This window comes from Tasmannia lanceolata, unplaced genomic scaffold, assembly GCF_043159265.1.
Source record: "Tasmannia lanceolata isolate RefF3 unplaced genomic scaffold, GAP_Taslan_0.1 ptg000007l, whole genome shotgun sequence".
Lineage (NCBI taxonomy): Eukaryota > Viridiplantae > Streptophyta > Magnoliopsida > Canellales > Winteraceae > Tasmannia > Tasmannia lanceolata.
Window position 1 is genome coordinate 29,565,776 of NW_027518684.1, and position 19,749 is coordinate 29,585,524.

Sequence of the window (19,749 nt, forward strand, 5' to 3'; positions counted from 1 at the left end):
ATATATCAATTCCCTTATTTGCGGGATTAATTTTAGTCGTTCCCAGTAGGCTCATTTCTAGGCAAGGCACTTAGTCAGAAAAAAAAACAAGAAAATATTAAAAAAAGAGAGAAATTTTATAAAAAATAAGAAAAAAAATCTAAAAAAGAAAACATATTATAGACCTGTTTGAATTGCAAGAATTTTCCAAAAAGGTTTGGAAAAGAAAAGAAAAATTCCAAAATTTATTTACATATGAAAAAGGGTAATTTGATCATCATAATTTAGTATCCGTTACTCCGGTAAATTCTAATATTCGAATTCACATACGAATTCGTTTGTGATTACTATTTTTTGTACCTAAAGTAAATTTGGAAAATCAACCAGTCATATCCTGCTCTTGCATAAGAATTTATAGTTCCATAGTTCAATATCCTTCTCGGATTCAAATCTTAAATTGATCGGATATATCATTTATCAGATTCGCATCTACTAAAAGCCGGATATGTCATAAACGGGTTCGGATAATATACTCTTTAAACAGTTCCAAATGCGGATGGTAATTGAATTTTCGAATATCCATTTACATCTATAAAGATTTCATACTAAAAGGTGGGTGGCAAATACCAAAGGACCGGGTTGTAAATTTTGGCCATAAAAAATTACAACAAAAAAGAAGTCGCGGAAGGAAACGTAGACGTGGGAATTAGGAGAGGCCGCCGAAACTGCCCTCGTTGACTGGAAAAGCATATTCCCTTTTTAGATTCCTTTTTCATTTGCTATTAAATAAACGGCCTCTGCTTCCTCCTTCCACCAGACAACTCTCTCTCTCTCTCTCTCTCTGCTCGAGAAAGAAGGTTCTAAAGTTTTTGATTCTCTGAGAAAAGGTATGAATTCTCATAATTCCTTGGTTTGCTTTATTTCTCATTAGAATGTCTAAGAAACCTTTCTTCTCAGTAGAATAGTAGTTTAGCTTATTTCGGGATTTTTTTCCCTTTGTATCTTGGGAAATGATATCCCCCCCCCCCCCCCCCCCCGCACGCTTAAACGGTTTCTGTGAGAATGGTTCACTGCTTGAGGATGAATTCACCCCTTTAACGTTTTTCTTATAACGTTAAAGGGGGTATTTCATCCGTCAGCGGGGGGGGGGGGAATATCACTCCCTTTGTATCTTTTATCTTTCTGTTTAAGTGGATATGATCTAGGTTTTGGGTCAAGAATCGAAGCGAGAATGAAGGATTTCATTGTTATTTTTAGAGTTCTGTTAGCAAAAGGGGATTTCGTTTGGAAAAAAAAGAGAGAAAAAGATCGCTTAATTTCACTTTCGTCTTTATTTTCCTGACGAAATCCTGTTTTGGAAGCGTTTTCCTAATTTTTATATTGATTTTATTTTTTGTGGGTTTGATTTTTGGAGCGTATGTTAGCTTTTCAAGAAACCGACAATTATTTTCCCAAATCGCTCATCAAAATTTCAAGAAACAGAGTAAGTAGTGCCATTATCAAAAGTGTTTCTCCACTGAGAATTTCAGGTAGAAAAGACACGAGATCTCGTAGATTTTACTTCCTATGGATAAGAAAAGCAAAGCAGAGATGCATGGAACAGATTTGTTCAAATGACCGAGATGCCCCTTGTTATGGTGTACATTTACGTTGGTTTCATTTCTAGTTTCCTTTCTTTTTTTTTATCCTTAGCTTATCCTTTTAACCTGGTTTTTAAAATATACCAATTTTTCCGTGTCATGGACTATTTTATATTTATTTTCTGATTTTTTTTTGGAATTTATGGGGATCTTGGAATCAGTGTTTTAAAACTCCCCCACGTCCGCGTTGACTCCTGCCCCCCTAGTCGACTCCCTTTTACCTTGGCCGCGTCAGCGCTGCACCGCATCCGCATTCTGCATTTTTTCCTATAGAGTCAATAGAAACTCCTCATTTTGCCCTACAGAGTCAATAGAAACTCCACCGCATCAACCGAGTACTCAGCCGCGTCAATTGCGTTCTTGGACGCATCCGCGCCGAGTCGATAAGGATTTTTCTTGGCCGCTTTTCGCGTTGCATCCGTGTTTTTAAACACTGCTTGGAATTTCTATTTCAGTCCTTTTTCTCATTTCTTTTCTTTCTTTTGAATATATTGTGAATGTTGTTAACGATCTTAGGATTACTATTTCAATTCATTTTGGTTTTATTTTTCGCATATTATTTTGATTTTTTTTCTTGGAATTGATTTTTTGTAATTCAAAATTTTGATGGGTGAGTGATGGTGACGTTGACAATGTTGTGATGGGTGAGTGGTGGTGAAAATTTTCTTCTTGTTTTTTCTACTTTTCCTGTTATCATGGAGCTTGGTTTTTTAGAAGATTTGGCCTTTTAGCCTTCTTTGGGTTTCTCTATCTACTTTTCTTTTCGATCTTATTATGCTCAGGAGAATATGGACCCTGTTCCCTCTCTGTCTTCCTCCTAAAGTTGCCAGAGCTGAATTGATAAAAACACCCTTAATTTTGCCGAGTTAAATTACGAAAATACCCTTAAAAGCTTAATTTCCTTCTTGTCTCTGTTTTCTCTGTTTTGATTCTTGCGCTCAGTGACAAGTTTTTCAATAAAAAAGTAGAGGACAAGGAAATTCCGTGTTAAAAATTAAAATCGTTCGCAGGTAGAGCTGCATATTAGCCGACGAATCTGGCATGCGGTGTGGGACCCACCAGGTTTGACTTTGTCGAACTCCGAATAAACAAGTGGGTCCCATTTTCTACATCTTTTGAATATATTCCTTTTTTTCACTTGGGACAGCTAACTCTAAGTCTAAAATAGTAGTCATAAATACAGCAGAGGGGCTGTCTCAAGTAAACAAGGGTTGAATATATCAATACCCGTATTTAAAATCTTGATGTTTCAGATAACCAACCGGCCTTACTTGCTCTTATAAAAATCTCCATGAATCTAACTCTCTATTTGAGCCTCATCAACTTACCCTAAAAAAACAAACTAGTAAATTTCATTGTGGGTATTAAAAAAGGAGGTGAATATCACTACCCATTTTTAAAATCTTGATGTTTGATATCACCAACCGACCTTATTTACCTTATATGAAAATCTCTAGGTAAAACTAAAAAATGATCGGGAATTTGGGCCCACATGCCTTGATTTCTTATGAACATTGGCATCATAAAATCGGACAGTTCCCACTTTCTACCGACTGTCTTCCACCGTTTGATGTGTCTGTGATTCAAACTAAAAATAGCCTTGATTTCACATAAACACAGCTTCATCAAACCGACTGATTTCCACCGTCTGATGTGTCTGTGATTCACACTGAAAACACAATACAAATTTGGGGCCCACAACCCTTATTTTATTTCAACACGGTTTCATCAAATCAAACGATTCCCACTTTCCACCAACTAATAATCTCCACCGTCAGATGTATTTGAATTTCACACTTAAAATAGAATCCTAAACAAAGTCAAAGTCTTCTCATCCTCCCGAAATTGGCTCAACTAACCCTCTATCTAAACGCCTAGTTCTTGGTTGCAGGTCTACCCAAAGAAAAGAGAAGGCAAAATAAAAAGAGAATAGAGGAGACTCCTCAAAGGGCAAAAAAAAAAGCAAGGAAAGAAAAGAGAGAGAGAGAGAGCGTGGTGAAAAATTCACCACCATGGCTAAAGAACAACTCCAAGTTCTAAACGCTCTAGATGTGGCCAAAACCCAATGGTACCATTTCACAGCGATTGTGATAGCAGGCATGGGATTTTTCACCGACGCTTATGATCTCTTTTGCATATCCCTCGTTACTAAACTCTTGGGCCGGATCTACTACCATGTTGATGGCCACCCAAAGCCCGGAACTCTCCCTCCTAACGTGGCCGCGGCCGTTAACGGAGTCGCCCTCTGCGGGACTCTCGCAGGTCAGCTCTTCTTCGGATGGCTCGGTGACAAAATGGGCCGAAAAAGGGTCTATGGTATGACCCTAATGCTCATGGTTATTTGCTCAATTGGGTCCGCACTATCTTTTAGTAACACCCCTAAATCTGTTATCGCCACCCTCTGTTTTTTTCGATTCTGGCTTGGGTTTGGCATTGGTGGTGATTACCCACTATCCGCCACTATAATGTCTGAATACGCCAATAAAAAAACTAGGGGTGCTTTTATTGCTGCGGTTTTTGCAATGCAAGGGTTTGGAATTCTTGCTGGAGGAATGGTTGCGATTATAGTCTCGGCTGCATTTAAGGCCAAATATGATGTGCCACCCTATTCTGTGGACCCTGTAGGGTCTACTGTCCCACAAGCGGACTATGTTTGGAGGATCATTGTTATATTTGGGGCCCTACCCGCGGCCTTAACTTACTATTGGAGGATGAAAATGCCTGAAACTGCCAGGTATACTGCCTTAGTAGCTAAGAATGCAAAACAAGCTGCTTCTGATATGTCCAAAGTTCTTCAAATGGACATCCAACCTGAACAGGAAAAGATTGAGGATTTGGGTAAATCTTCGAATTCTTTCGGGCTTTTCTCGCGCGAATTCGCACGTAGGCATGGGATGCATTTACTTGGGACTACTACTACTTGGTTCTTGCTTGATATTGCCTTTTACAGTCAGAATTTGTTCCAAAAGGATATTTTCAGCGCGGTTGGATGGATTCCTAAGCCTCAAACCATGAATGCAATTCAAGAAGTTTTTAAGATCGCAAGGGCTCAAACCTTAATTGCCCTATGTGGGACTGTCCCTGGTTACTGGTTTACAGTTGCCTTGATTGATCATATTGGGAGGTTCACAATTCAAGTGATGGGGTTCTTCTTCATGACTGTTTTTATGATTGCTTTAGCGGTACCCTACAACCACTGGACTCATCACCATATTGGGTTTGTTGTTATGTATGGTTTAACCTTCTTTTTTGCGAATTTCGGACCTAATAGTACTACTTTCATTGTGCCCGCCGAGATCTTCCCGGCGAGGCTCCGATCAACATGTCATGGGATCTCGGCAGCCGCCGGAAAGGCCGGGGCGATCATCGGGGCTTTCGGGTTCTTATACGCTGCTCAGAGTACGGACAAGAATTTGACCGATGCCGGGTACCCGCCGGGGATTGGGGTGAGGAATTCTCTGTTTGTGCTCGCGGGTTGTAGTGTGTTGGGTTTGTTGTTTACGTTCTTGGTGCCGGAATCGAAGGGGAGATCACTTGAGGATTTGTCTAATGAAAATGAAGATGGGGAGGACTCGGTGGAGTTAGCGGCCGGCGCGGGGCATAATAGAACTGTTCCTGTTTAGAGGGTTTAGTCCCTTAAGTTTGTTTCTGGAGTGGGAAAGAAGAGGGTTCTTTCTCCTTTTTCTTATCTTCTAATCTCGTTTCTCTTTGTCATTTTACTATAATAGGTTTATGTTTTTACTCTGTTTTGCTTCCAGCCTATTATAAGTTGCCATCGTAAATGAAAATTCCCATATTTTGCTGTGTATAATAATAATACACTGCCATTGAAGACTGATGGAAGAAGACTTTCTTGGCCTTATATTTCGCACTTTTCTCTTTCTGTTGTTTTGTTAGACAATTGTGTGGAGGTTGAGAGAGATTTGCTTGTAGTTTTGTGTGTGGGTTCCAAGTGGCTGGAATTGTGGACGTTTTCAAAAGTAGCAGTTTAGGTGAAAGCTTACTCACACATTGCAGCTGGAGATTAGGATCGGATCTAGGGTTCCCAATGGACCCGGATTGTCCAATGGATCCAAGGGATCAGATAGTTTATATACCGGATTTGTGCACTAGCGTTGGATCTGAAGTGTCTTGTTTGGAACAACCGTTGGAGCTCTAATAATTACATGCTCCATAAGTTTATAATATCTTATGTCTTATTCCTATGACTCGGAACCCAAGTCATTCCTGATAATTTGTACTCTTATTTTTATGCATAATACAAACATACGGCATAAGAGTAAAATGTTGTTCAAAGTACATACAAGCGAACAATAACATTATTCAAAATACATTACCAATTATTATGAAATCTTGAGTTTTGGGAGAAATATCCCCACTATCATAGTTTGATAATAGCACTATTCACAGTTTTTAGACGCATCGATTGGTTTTTTAGATTTTTTTTCTTTCTTTCTTTTCCTCTGTTCCTCTTTTTCCTTTCTTGATGAATTTCCATTTTTTTTCTTCATAAATACTGCTATGAAATGAATTACTAAGTGGAACCCACTTGTGAAAATGGTCCAAACCATTAATTTAGTGTTTCTTGCCCTTGATAGAGAGAGAAAAAAATCTCATTGGGAAGATTATACATAGCCTTTTAATATATATACATTTTCTCACCTTTGTTGCGTCTAAGTGCGTCACATTATGAAGGGTTGAGATTAATCTCGTTTCTCTTCGTCATTTTGGAGTGGGAAAGAAGAGGGATCTTTCTCCTTGTTCTTATCTTCTAATCTCGTTTCTCTTTGTCATTTTACTATAATGGGTTTTAGTTTTTACTCTGTTTTGCATCCAACTTATTGTAAGTTGCCATCGTAAATGAAAATTCCCATATTTTGTTGTGTATAATACACATTGAAGGCTGATGGAAGAAGACTTTCTTGGCTTTACATTTTGGCACTTTTCTCTATCTGTCGTTTATTTAGACAATTGTGTGCAGGTTGAGAGAGATTTGCTTGTAGTTTTGTGTTTGTGGGTTCCAAGTGTTTGGTACTGTTGACCTTTTCAAATGTGACAATTTGGGTGAAAGCTTACTCTCACATTGTAGCTCCGTATATTAGGATTGGATCTAGGGATGCCAATGGACCCGGACGGTCCAATGGATCCTAGGGATCCGATAGTTAATGTACAGGGTTTTTGCATTGCTGTTGGATACTTGGATCTAAGTATCTAACTATGCATCCCTTTGAATTATATCCTAAGGTCCTGTTCGTTTTAGATCTTGACAACAGATTGTGAGTCCAAAACTGATTATTCAGAGTCTTTGGTTCAAAAGTATGTGTGGTCCTGGCTATATTGGTAGGAACCATACAATTGTTGTGACTTTTATACAATGGCCCAGAGGTGATGGGCCAACTTCACACTCAAATATGTAGGAAAATGATATATTTGCCCATTTTTTTCCTTGGTACAGCCCCCTCTAGTGTAAAGTAGTAGTCATAAATACACTGAAAGGGGCTGTTTGCCCATTTTTTTACTTGGGACAGCCCCCTCTAGTAGTCATAAATACACTGATTTGTGTTGCGTAAAAGATAGACTTGGGGACAATAGAGACTTGGGGACTGTTGGGATGAGGCTATCAAAATAGATCTTTCTCCCACTTGTGTTGATTCTCAATGCCAATCTATTTGGTAGCTCTCACATAGTCAAACCAACGTGGAAGGAATTGTTGACTTTTTATGTGAAAAAAGTCTTTTTGTAATTCAAACTTACAATGGGGTGTTTTTAGTCATTATATGTATACTTTTGGACTTCTCATTCAAATTACTTGGGCTTCCCTCCAAAAGGACTAAAGTCATGAGAAAACTTTAGTCTTAGATGGAAAGTGTAAGAGGATGAGAGTGGCCATATATATACTTTCACTCTCTTAGCCTTCTTCTTCACTCTCTTAGTCTTGCCAACAACTCTCGCTTATATTTCTCTTCTCTGGTTTTCTGCTCAAGGCTTTTGGCAAATATAAGCGAGTTCTTAGGCATCCGGGCTGCGTGAGTGCACACCCCTGGAGCGAGAGTTGTTGTATCCTGGAGGCATACGCCGAGACACCCATCTGCACCGTTGATTCGTCATAGTGGGGGCGAGATTTGCCTTAAGGACAGCGAAGATTCTTTGTGCCTCAACTCGATAAGTGATCTAACGATTTCTCTTTTTCTTTACAGATTATTATTGCAGAAAATAGTATTATTGATTTCTGTCTTCAAGTTGTGAGGTTAATTTGTTATAAGGTATTCTCGAATCCTAAATTACAGATTTGCACATCAATTTTCTAACATGAATCATAGACAAGAAATTTCAGGGCTCGTTTGTTTAGTAATTATTAAGTAACGGCATTAGGTATGAGGTTTAGTTCACATGCATGGGAGTTGAGGCAAGTGGATATTTGGGAAGCAAGTGCACAATATTCTAAAAAAAGGGTTGTATTTATCAATAATGAACCAAAGTTTTTATTTGCCTTAGTTATGTGGAGAATTCGGCCTGTGTCTGCACTACCATGCCCTGTTCTGGAGGGGAAAATAAGAAGACATTGACAACTAAATGAGTAATGGAAATGAGATTTGCTTGTGAATTTATTGGAAAGCCATACAGTCACATCAGATGAATTAAATGAATAAGACAAAATCTGCTGAAAAGTGAGCCTGCCTAGGTGGTCCCTAATGCAAAAGTCAGCCATGAAATGCCTTTCCGCGAAATTCCCTAGCAAATTCCAAAAAGGGATTTGCTAAGGAATTTCGTAGAAAGCCATTTCGCCAGCTGACTTTTGCATGAGAGAACAGCCAAAGCAGATGAATTAAATGAATAAGACAAAATCTAGTGGAAAGTGAGCCCACGTGGCTGTTCTCTCATGCAAAAGCCAGCTGTGAAATGCCTTTATGCTAAATTCCCTAAAAACTTTCTAAAAAAGGGATTTGCTAGGGAATCTCACGGAAAACCATTTCGTGGCTGACTTTTGCATGAGAGAACAGCCAGATCAGATGAATTAAATGAATATGACAAAATTTGATGAAAAGTGAGCCCGCGTGGCTGTTCTATCATGCAAAAGGTAGCAATGCCCTTCCGCGAAATTCTCTAACAAACCCCTATCTTCTATTAGGAGCAGTGATCAAGTAAAAAATAGTGCTGTATTGCTAAATTTACTATGTGAGCTGTATTCATAACCTGAAATATAGTTACATCTAAAGTTGTATTTATAAGACACTTCTCGGAAGATCTTAAGCTAGGACAAATATCTGAACATCTTAAGCGATGGCAAATATCCAACGATCATGTTCAATTTGCTATGATCATCACATGGCAGTATTGACCATATAGAATTGTAAGTTTAGAACTAGAGAACAGTTTCTTGAAAATCAATATATATATGAGAAAACATTTCCTACACACTTGTGTAGGTAAGTTACCTACACACTAGCTTAAAATACAGTGAGGGCTCACATTGTTTGGGTGATCCAAACCATTCATTTGAATGGTCCTCACAGAGATAGGGTGTCCACAAAAAATCAGATCCATAGGATCATCCCAACCCTACGATTTGTGGAGGTAAACTGGATGTGTATAAACCTTCACAAATTAGTCCATTTTTTGCCTCCATAGTTTGAATGGTTGGGATGATCCTATGGATCTGATTTTTTGTGGACACCCTATCTCTGTGAGGACCATTCAAATGAATGGTTTGGATCACCCAAACAATGTGGGCCCCCACTGTATTTTAAGCTAGTGTGTAGGTAACTTACCTACACAAGTGTGTAGGAAATGTTTTCTCTCTCTCTCTCTCTCTCTCTATATATATATATATATATATATATATATATATATATATATATATATATATATGAGAAAACGGTTCCTAGACATATGTGTAGAGAGTTCTCTACACACTAGCTTAAAATACAGTGGGGCCCCACATTGTTAGGGTGATCCAAGCCATCCATTTTAAAAGCCCTCACATAGATAGGGTGTCTACAAAAAATCAGATCCATAGGATCATCCCAACCCTACGATTTGTGGAGGTAAAATGGATGTCTTTAAACCTTCACAAATTAGTCCATTTTTTGTCTCCACAGTTCGAATGGTTAGGATGATCCTATGGATCTGATTTTTTGTAGACACCCTATCTATGTGAGGGCCTTAAAAATGAATGGTTTGGATCACCCAAATAATGTGGCCCCCACTGTATTTTAAGCTAGTGTGTAGATAACTTATCTACACATATGTGTAGATAACTTATATATATATATATATATATATATATATATATATATATATATATATATAACTTTTCCTACACACTGGCGTAGGTAGCGTTCCTACGCACTACTCCAGCAGCCGTCGGATGTCTTTCATCGCACCGTCCATTCCAAATGAAAGAAAACCAAAAACCCAAAATCACAACCTCAAAACCTCTCCCTTCAAAAACCAAAAACCCAAAATCGCAACCTCAAAACCCAAAATCCGGATGCTGGTCTCTCCTTCCCCCAAAATCAAAACCCAAAATTGCAAAAATCGTGATTTAAAAACCCAAAATCGTCTGCTGGTCTCTCCCTCCCCTCCCCCAAAATCGCAAAACCCCAAAATCTCGTATTTGAGAAAACCCAAATCGATGGTCGCTGGTCTCTCCCTCCCCCAAGCATATTTTCCATCGGAGCCGGTCTCTCCCTCTCACAGGTATTTCATCTCTCTCTCTCTCTCTCTCTCTCTCTCTCTCTCTCTCTCTCAGACACTCTGTTCCTCTCTCACGATTTTGGGTTATGGATTTTCTTCGATCCTTGCTGCCTAGAACTTGTTGAGGAGCAAATTAGGAAGAAAATCTGCTGAAAATGAAAATGAATGTAACTAGTCTGCTGTGGGTCTCTTCTCATCATAGAAATAATGAGAAGAGATAAGATGAAAAGTGGGTTTCTTTCGTTTGCTGTCGTGGTTCAAAACCCTAACTACTTTGCTCATTTGATTTAATCATAGATTTTGAAAAAATCTATGATTTTGAAATCGATGTTCTGGGCGGATTTTTTCTTCTTAATTTCGGATTTCTTGAACCGAAATATGATTTTGAAATGAAATGTTTATTCTGATTTTAGGGTTCTTATTTTCTGATTTTAGGGTTCATATTTGGGTTAAAATCTGATTTAGGTTGTTGGGTTGGAATTTAGGGTTTTGGGTTCTTTTTTCGGATTTGAGTTCGAAATTTTTGGATTATAATTCCCTTGATTAGAGTATTTTCAATGTTGAAAGTTAAAACACATTTTTTTTTTGTGTTTTTTTTGTAGAATGTTGGCTGGCGTGTAATTGTGTTTTTTTTTGAAGGAGTTTAAGCATAGATTTTGTTGGGTTTTGTGGTCTGTCGTGTAATTGTGTTCTTTCTGTGTGTCTTGTTTATTATGTGTTGCAGAAAATATTTGTTCAATCATTCAAAAGTCTTCTGCTTTATTTATTTTGTTAACAGTTTTGTAGAATGCAAACTTTCTACTTCTTTCTTCATTTCTTCTTTACTTTTCAGGGGTTTTACATTATGTCTCCATACATTGCCATTGCATTCATCTGTTAATTTAATTTATGAAATTCTAATCAGCTGCCTTATTCGTTTTAATAGTTAATTTTGTTTGATGTTTCTAGGTTCGATCTTTTTTAGGTAGTAATTGGCCTTGAACCTTGGCAGTGTCATGTGAGAAGGATGCTCCAAGGTATGGAGGTAGCTGACGTGGACTTTGCATTTTAAGTTTTTTAAAGCATCTTTTAGGCTTACAAAAGTCCATTCAGCTTGCTAGTTTCGATGGTTTGCTTCAAATGAGATGGAAGTGATGATCATAAAAATTAAGTTTTTTTTTTTTTTAAAGTTGTGATTATCATAAAAATTACGGTGTTGAGAGTTAATTAGCAATGAGGGTGCCTACCTTATACAAATTGAAACCACGGGGGGTAACTGAAAATACTTTTGGCATCTTTTTATAATCATTGTAATTTCATTAATGCATTTGTATTTGTCATTATGCTATGTGTTTGTTGACGTTACTTCATGTACCTGCTTTGGGGGTATTTAACTGATGCAGGTTGAGAAAAGAAAATAATGGCTTCATCTACAAATAGTGATGGAAGGTCAAATTTTTTCAGAATACCCGCACTAAAATGTCATTGTAAGAAGAAAGCCACTTTGAAGATAACCGATACGGATATCAACGATAACCAAGAGAGGGTCTTATACTCTTGCCACTTCAATGTAAGTAGACATTGTTTGAGTGAAATTTTGTTTGTAGCAATTTCTAATTTCTAACATTTATAAAACACGCAGGATGGTATCACTTGGAGGTGCTCTTATTTTGTATGGTTGGAGGATGTTTTATCCCGTCGCGAATTTGGGCCCCAGAGGGAATTCAATCGTCTGCGAAGGTTGAAGGATGAGGTATCTGAGTTGGAGGGGTTAATGCAACAGACGAAGGGAGAGGTTTCGAAATTGAAGGATGAGGTATCTGAGTTGAAGGGGTTAATGCAACAGATGACGGGAGAGGTTTCCAAATTGAAGGTCGTCATCCAACGCTTGGCAGTAAAAGATAATGGAAATGGCTGGAATAAAGTACTTGTAGTTGCAGTGTGTTTTTCCTTTTTCCTTTTTTATATGTCAAAGTGAATATGTGGGATTGTAGAAGATGAATATGTGGGATTGACTACATACAAGATTGGTAGTAGTGTGCAATTTCCACTTCTATGTAATTTGAAAATGATTTGGTAGGTAAGTTTGGATATTTCATCTCTTGCAAGGGAGGCTAGTCACATGACTGGCTAATCACAATCTTACTGAAGCATCCCCAATGTGGACATTCAACTGTAATTTGAAAATGTTGCGCTCCATGTTTGGTTAAAGGACAAGGCATGGCGAGGGTGCTTTCGAGCTGGGGACTGGGCTGATGGTGACGCTGTTGATTCCCTACTACCAGTGCGAGTGCAAACTCTGTTAACATGCCGTTGAAAGTTCTACAAGGTTTTGAAGTGCTGATGTTAGGGAGACTGACATTATTTGAGTTATGGGGTTAATATTGCATGTGATTCTCGGTAAAGAAACTGCAGCCTTAGCTAATTTTGCAGTCAGAAAGTCTCGCTCGAAACTGTATTAGGCTTGTGTATGCAATGCATTGTCATGTCTGATAAAAGCTCCTCGTTACTTTACACAGGATGATGGGGAGCAAGTTTTGGTTAAAATACTACTGTTTGATGGTTTTAAAAGATTATGCCGCTTGCCATAGCTTGCTGCAACATAGGATAAATTGCTGAAAAGCAATTAATTTGTCCACTGAAAGCCTAAACATGTAGCCTTTGTGCTTATTAGTATTTTCAAAGTTAAGATGTTATAGATGTTCTATTTCAAAAAAAGATGTGATAGATGTTTAGGGCATTTTCCTTAAACCTTCTTACGACTTTATGAGCACTTCTGGGCAGTTTTTCTCTCTTCAGAGAATGAAAAAAGCAAGAAAATGTGAAGGATTGCGTTGGCAACCCAGCCCATTGCAGAGAAACTTTGAAGAATGCAACCACCGTACTTTTTTATATTGAAGTCTGCATGCCCATCCATTGGATCATAAACTATCTCTCTCTCTCTCTCTCTCTCTCTCTTATATTTTAAGAACCTTTATGTACAGTTGAATGTGCTCATGTGTTGTGTGTGTGTGTGTGTGTGTGAGAGAGAGAGAGAGAGAGAGAGAGAGAGAGAGTGTTACATTCTATAAAGTCACCTACGCAAGGTGAAGATAGCTGCCACGGACAGCTTTAGAGGAGCTTTTACACTATGAAGATGGAAATGGATGATGATAGGCTGATAGAAAATGTGTATCCATTTCAAGATATGATTACGCTATGTAAAATCATTAACATTTGAAAAATAAAGACCCAATGCCGCTATGATCTAAGAGGTCATCTCATGGAAGAACAGAGATGTGTAAGTCTCACAACTCTAAAAGAAACCCGTCTGAAGTACAAAGGTGTAGGAGATAGACCATCCTTGTCCATATTTGCATTTTCATACTGGACCATAAGATAGACCATCCTTGTCCATATTCCAATTCTTATCATCTGGATCTCCTGCAAAAGTCATTATCTGAATGCACACCAAGGCAATTGTTAGCTTGAAACATAATTTTCAATGAACTTGTTCCTTGAATGTTTTTTTAAAGACAACAATTTTATTAAGTAATATAATCCCAGAAACAAAAGAGGTAGTCCATGGGACAAGGTGTCACATGAACTAGTACATTCGAAATGTAGCCGAAAACCAGAGTGCCCCTACCAGAAAACAAACAGCAACCTATCAAGCTACATAAATTACAACCAAAACTAACTAAAATTCTCCACCTGCCGCTCTAAAGAAGAAATGCTGATAGAGGGACTGCGCAGCCTACATCCTTGCAAATCTGGAATAATCTTCTGCCTTCATCATGGCCCACCTGTTCAATCTCTTCAACCATCTAAAGGTGTAGACAGATAGACCGGCCATGTTAGGGAACATATTCCTGTTCCTGAAGGGTCAAGGGATACATTGGCGCTTGTGTGTGGCACTGATGATTCAGTTTGCTGTCTTGCAACCTGGAGCATGGATAACATCATGCCCAACTTGAACCAAGCACTTTCAAACTGACTTGGGGTGCTTCATATGGGCAGATACCAACCACAGCAGTCTTCCCTCACTCACACACACACACACACACACACACACGCACACACACACACATGTTCCTGTTCCAAAACTCCATGAATGAGGAAAGAAATCCACACAAAAATAGTAATTCCGTCCATGAGAATCACCATGCAGTAGCAGTTCACACCAAGGTATGAGATCGTATGAAAAGGCACAACAGCCTACATAAATAGCACAACATCCAAAAAAATGCAATGATAACCACACAAGAAATGCATAACAACCATGGGAATGGCTTGAAAGCCACAGTAATGGATTCCAGCCACAATCTACAAAGAATGCTTCACCACAACCTGTATAAAGGCTCCACAACTGCCCAATTCCTGTGATACAAATAAGTTCTAAACCATCTGTTGCAAACCATGTATGTTCAAAAGCATACAAAAAATACACAAATAACACATCTTCTTGAACCACTCTACATCTAATCTTTGATGAGAAGTCCTCAAGTCCATGCATCCCATGATCAAGTACGAGTAAAAACAATGTCCAAGCCTGTGAATAAAAAAAAATTGTAAGAGAAATGAAGTGAGATGAGTACTCGTAGAAAGAGAATAGTTTTGATGATAGAGTTGCACTCACCATTGAACATCTAAACGAGTTTTGGTAGCCAACTGAAGAGAGTAATTTATCATGGCTTCTTAGTACAGTACAGGGGAACTGCATGAGAGTTTAAAGTGAGCATTCCAGATGAATCAAAATTATATGGAATGCATAATGACAAATACATTGCATAATTAGAAATACAAAATCAATGCTCCTTTTCACACCAATATATGCGTCAATCTTAACTTTTTGATGTTTTTGTGGAAATAGCCTGTCTATTTGGTGGAACTGAAATGGAAAATGAAATGGAAAATGACAAAACTAAATGAAATTACAATGATCTTGATTACCTCAATGGGCACTGAAATTCTCTCCATCATCGTCACCCTTGGGTCTGTTTTTGCACGTGCTCGCATAATGCCCTTTTCCTCCACATTTTTTACACGTCCTTGGCTTGGGTTGAGATTGTGACACCTCTAATGGAGATTTAAACCTTGTAGCATTTTTTGGTCGACCCTTAGTTCTCACAACTTTGGGGTCGTGAATAAATATCTCGGATGTTTCAATCGCATGATTGGACTGTACTTGACTGCCACTGCCTTCCAAGACAATCTCTCTGTCTTTCTTTGACTGTTCACATTCCGCCAACCATATATTTAAGTCTTCTTCAATCTTCTTAGAAATACTCTTTTTTCTCGGATGTTCATCTAATACTCTCTGAACCTTTGATGTAATGCACCATTTCTCAAATGGAGTTACTTCGTTACTATCGCCTTTACTTGTAGATTCCAAAACATTCACTCGATATCTTGCCCCAATTGTCCACCTATTTAAGAGATATCGCTCGGGAAAGGTACGTAAACGCCTCATATCCATTACGCGAAGTATGTGTCTGCATAAAATTCCTTGGGTTTCAAACATCGCACACTCACAAGTAGCATTAACACCTTCAGATGCATCATATACAACCTTGTACCTTCGCCACTCCTCCTCATTTCGCATTCCTACCTTGTATTCCGTCATGTTCCCATTCTCACTCTCTATGTCCTCCCAACAATCAATACTGGCTATAAACTCAAGTTGGAACATGTCAAAAATTACCCTAGTATAATACTTTGCAGCATCTGCTTCCAATGTGCTCTTTGTCCTCAATACAGCACGTGATTGTTTCGTCCTCCAATCTTCTTCAGCTTCCTTTTTCCTGCGATCCACAACGGCCTTTTCATATTGTACCACGAATTCTTGTAAAGTGGTACTCTGATTAACAAATCCATCGAAGAAAGCATTAATGCTTTCGCTACGGGAACTAGAGGTCATTCCAGCTGTGAATGTGTCTCTAAAATAAGCAGGAACCCAGTGCGATCGTAAATCCCACATCTTACCTAACCAACTTCTTTCCTCAATTTTAAATTTCTCCACCAAAGTTCTCCATTCCCTCTCACTGTCGATTTTATGTTTCCTATAAAACCAATGATGGTAGGCCTTTGCAAAGTCACTGTCTTCCTCTCTCATGGCTGGAACATGCTCAACTAGATGCCTATCGATATGCCACTTACAAAAGCGATGTCTGGTATTTGGAAAAACAATCCTAATCGCATTTCGCATGGCCACATCCATATCAGTTATGATACAACCAGGAGCCTTGCCAAACATGCATTTTAACCACTCCCTAAACAACCAAATGAATGTCTCTTCCCTCTCATCTGCTAGTAGGGCACACCCAAATAGTGCAGACTGTCTGTGGTGGTTGACTCCGGTAAATGGTGCAAATGGCATCCTGTACCTGTTTGTTTTGTACGTGACGTCAAATACAATTACATCACTGAAGGTTAGGTATGCCTCTCTCGCTCTCGAATCCGCCCAAAACATCGATCTCAAGTTGCCCTCAACATCTACCTCCACGGCGAACTGAAAATCCGGATCTTCTGCTCGTTTTTGTTGGAACCAATTTACTACTGTGACAGCTTCTTTCCCCATATTGTTAGTCCTTTGTTTTCTCAAATGAGACGACACCTGATCTGTTGTGATATCAGAACATGAACCACCGGATGCAATATTAATTGCCCTTGCAATGGTAATAGGCCCAAACCCTTCACTATGCATTTTCTCCATCAAATTCTTACATGATGCTTTCTTATGGAATGTAGTATGCGAATGATGCAAACGTGCTTTGTTAGGAGAAGTAAGATCATGACAATGATCCTCTACAAAACATCTCACTTCCCATTTCCCATCTTTTGTCAACTTGATGTCCATCTTTGCCTCACACCCCTCTCTTACAATTCGACGTCGCTTCACTTCCCTATCAATATCTCTCTTGTCATTCTCATTTTTCCTCCCCTCTTTATCACAAACATAACTCCTCCGTATAGGTTCCCCTGTCTTCATCGACTTATTGGTCCTCCATTTTCTGATTCCAAAACCTGTAGCCAAAGCATAAAGATTATAGAATTCATATGCATCTTCACAGTTATCAAAAAGCTGGCCTTCAAATGGTTTGTTAGCTCCTATGCTCCCACAATCCTCCTTAATAGGCGTCTCCAAACCATCACAACATCCGTCACCACTACCAACTTCAATTGAAGCCTCTTGACATTCTTCGTCATCAACCAACTCTAATCTATTACCCTCAGCCACATATAATCCGTCGGCTTGCGACAAAGTATCATCAAGCGGAATTAACCCATTTGCGTCGACCTCTACAATAGATAGCCCTAACGGATCCATTACGTAAAAAAATATAAACTCAACGAGTAAACCAAAGATCGAACCTAGAAACATCAAACAAAATTAACTATTAAAACGAATAAGGCAGCTGATTAGAATTTCATAAATTAAATCAACAGATGAATGAAAGAAACATAATAAACAAGACCCAACAAAATAAACGAGACACACAGAAAGAACACAATTACACGCCAGACCACAAAACCCAACAAAATCTATGCTTAAACTCCTTAAAAAAAAAACACAATTACACGCCAGCCAACATTCTACAAAAAAAACACAAAAAAAAAATTGTGTTTTAACTTTCAACATTGAAAATACTCTAATCAAGGGAATTATAATCCAAAAATTTCGAACTCAAATCCGAAAAAAGAACCCAAAACCCTAAATCCGAATAATAAGAACCTTAAATTCGAACTCAAATCCGAAAAAGAACCCAAAACCCTAAATTCCAACCCAACAACCTAAATCAGATTTTAACCCAAATAAGAACCCTAAAATCAGAAAATAAGAACCCTAAAATCAGAATAAACATTTCATTTCAAAATAATATTTCGGTTCAAGAAATCCGAAATTAAGAAGAAAAAATCCGCCCAGAACATCGATTTCAAAATCATAGATTTTTTCAAAATCTATGATTAAATCAAATGAGCAAAGTAGTTAGGGTTTTGAACCACGACAGCAAACGAAAGAAACCCACTTTTCATCTTCTCTCTTCTCATTATTTCTATGATGAGAAGAGACCCACAGCAGACTAGTTACATTCATTTTCATTTTCAGCAGATTTTCTTCCTAATTTGCTCCTCAACAAGTTCTAGGCAGCAAGGATCGAAGAAAATCCATAACCCAAAATCGTGAGAGAGGAACAGAGTGTCTGAGAGAGAGAGAGAGAGAGAGAGAGAGAGAGAGAGAGAGAGAGATGAAATACCTGTGAGAGGGAGAGACCAGCGACCATCGATTTGGGTTTTCTCAAATACGAGATTTTGGGGTTTTGCGATTTTGGGGGAGGGGAGGGAGAGACCAGCAGACGATTTTGGGTTTTTAAATCACGATTTTTGCAATTTTGGGTTTTGATTTTGGGGGAAGGAGAGACCAGCATCCGGATTTTGGGTTTTGAGGTTGCGATTTTGGGTTTTTGGAGGGAGAGGTTTTGAGGTTGCGATTTTGGGTTTTTGGTTTTCTTTCATTTGGAATGGACGGTGCGATGAAAGACATCCGACGGCTGCTGGAGTAGTGCGTAGGAACGCTACCTACGCCAGTGTGTAGGAAAAGTTCTCTCATATATATATATATATATATATATATATATATATATATATATATATATATAGATAACTTATCTATATAACTTATAGATAACTTATGGACACCCTATAGATAACTTATATATATATATATATATATATATATATATATATATATATATATATATATATATATAGAGAGAGAGAGAGAGAGAGAGAGAGAGAGAGAGAGAGAGAGAGAGAGAGAGAGAGAGAACGGTTCCTACACATATGTGGAGATAAGTTATCTACACACTAGCTTAAAATACAGTGGAGGCCACATTATTTCGGTGATCCAAACCATTCATTTTTAAGGCCCTCACATAGATAGGGTGTCCACAAAAAATTAGATCCATAGGATCATCCTAACCATTCGAACTGTGGAGGCAAAAAATGGACTAATTTGTGAAGGTTTAAAGACATCCATTTTACCTCCACAAATCGTAGGGTTGGGATGATCCTATGGATCTGATTTTTTGTAGACACCCTATCTATGTGAGGGCCTTTAAAATGGATGGCTTGGATCACCCAAACAATGTGGGCCCCCACTGTATTTTAAGCTAGTGTGTAGAGAACTCTCTACACATATGTGTATGAACCGTTTTCTCATATATATATATATATATATATATATATATATATATATATATATAGAGAGAGAGAGAGAGAGAGAGAGAGAGAGAGAGAGAGAGCTAAAATTGAGATTTCTAAAAGAGAACAGCATTTGCAACCACTTTTACCTTTTCTTGAAAATGCATTTTCAAGAAGAGACAAACAAAATGGGTTTGAATTGCCTGGAAAGTGGTGGAAATATCAATTATATATATTCATTAGGTATCTATATAATACATATATAGGAGAA

At 38.3% G+C, this 19,749-nt stretch overlaps 1 protein-coding gene and 1 long non-coding RNA gene across 5 annotated transcripts; both read left to right on the forward strand.

Annotated features, from left to right (window-relative positions):
• The first annotated feature begins 714 nt into the window (after positions 1-714).
• LOC143882357 (inorganic phosphate transporter 1-4-like) lies at positions 715-5,481 on the forward strand. 4 transcript variants are annotated; one of them, XM_077385905.1, is made up of 3 exons: positions 815-866; positions 2,630-2,711; positions 3,511-5,481. In XM_077385905.1, exon 3 carries the CDS (start codon positions 3,632-3,634, stop codon positions 5,240-5,242), a length of 1,611 nt encoding a protein of 536 aa, XP_077242020.1. In that variant the 5' UTR covers positions 815-866; positions 2,630-2,711; positions 3,511-3,631; the 3' UTR covers positions 5,243-5,481. The 4 variants fall into 4 exon arrangements, with proteins under 4 accessions (XP_077242019.1, XP_077242021.1, XP_077242020.1 ...); XM_077385904.1 differs by lacking the exon at positions 2,630-2,711 and having other exon boundaries at positions 715-866; XM_077385906.1 differs by lacking the exon at positions 2,630-2,711 and having other exon boundaries at positions 733-866; positions 3,498-5,481.
• A 4,566-nt stretch (positions 5,482-10,047) lies between these two features.
• Positions 10,048-12,388, forward strand: LOC143881212 (uncharacterized). Its single transcript, XR_013251909.1, has 4 exons — positions 10,048-10,319; positions 11,265-11,332; positions 11,699-11,865; positions 11,938-12,388. It is a non-coding gene; the product is annotated as an uncharacterized LOC143881212 (long non-coding RNA).
• The last annotated feature ends 7,361 nt before the right edge of the window (positions 12,389-19,749 follow it).

Bases quoted from the DNA above. Each gene is read 5' to 3' on its own strand.
- LOC143882357 (XM_077385904.1), top strand. From the start codon at position 3,632: ATGGCTAAAGAACAACTCCAAGTTCTAAACGCTCTAGATGTGGCCAAA.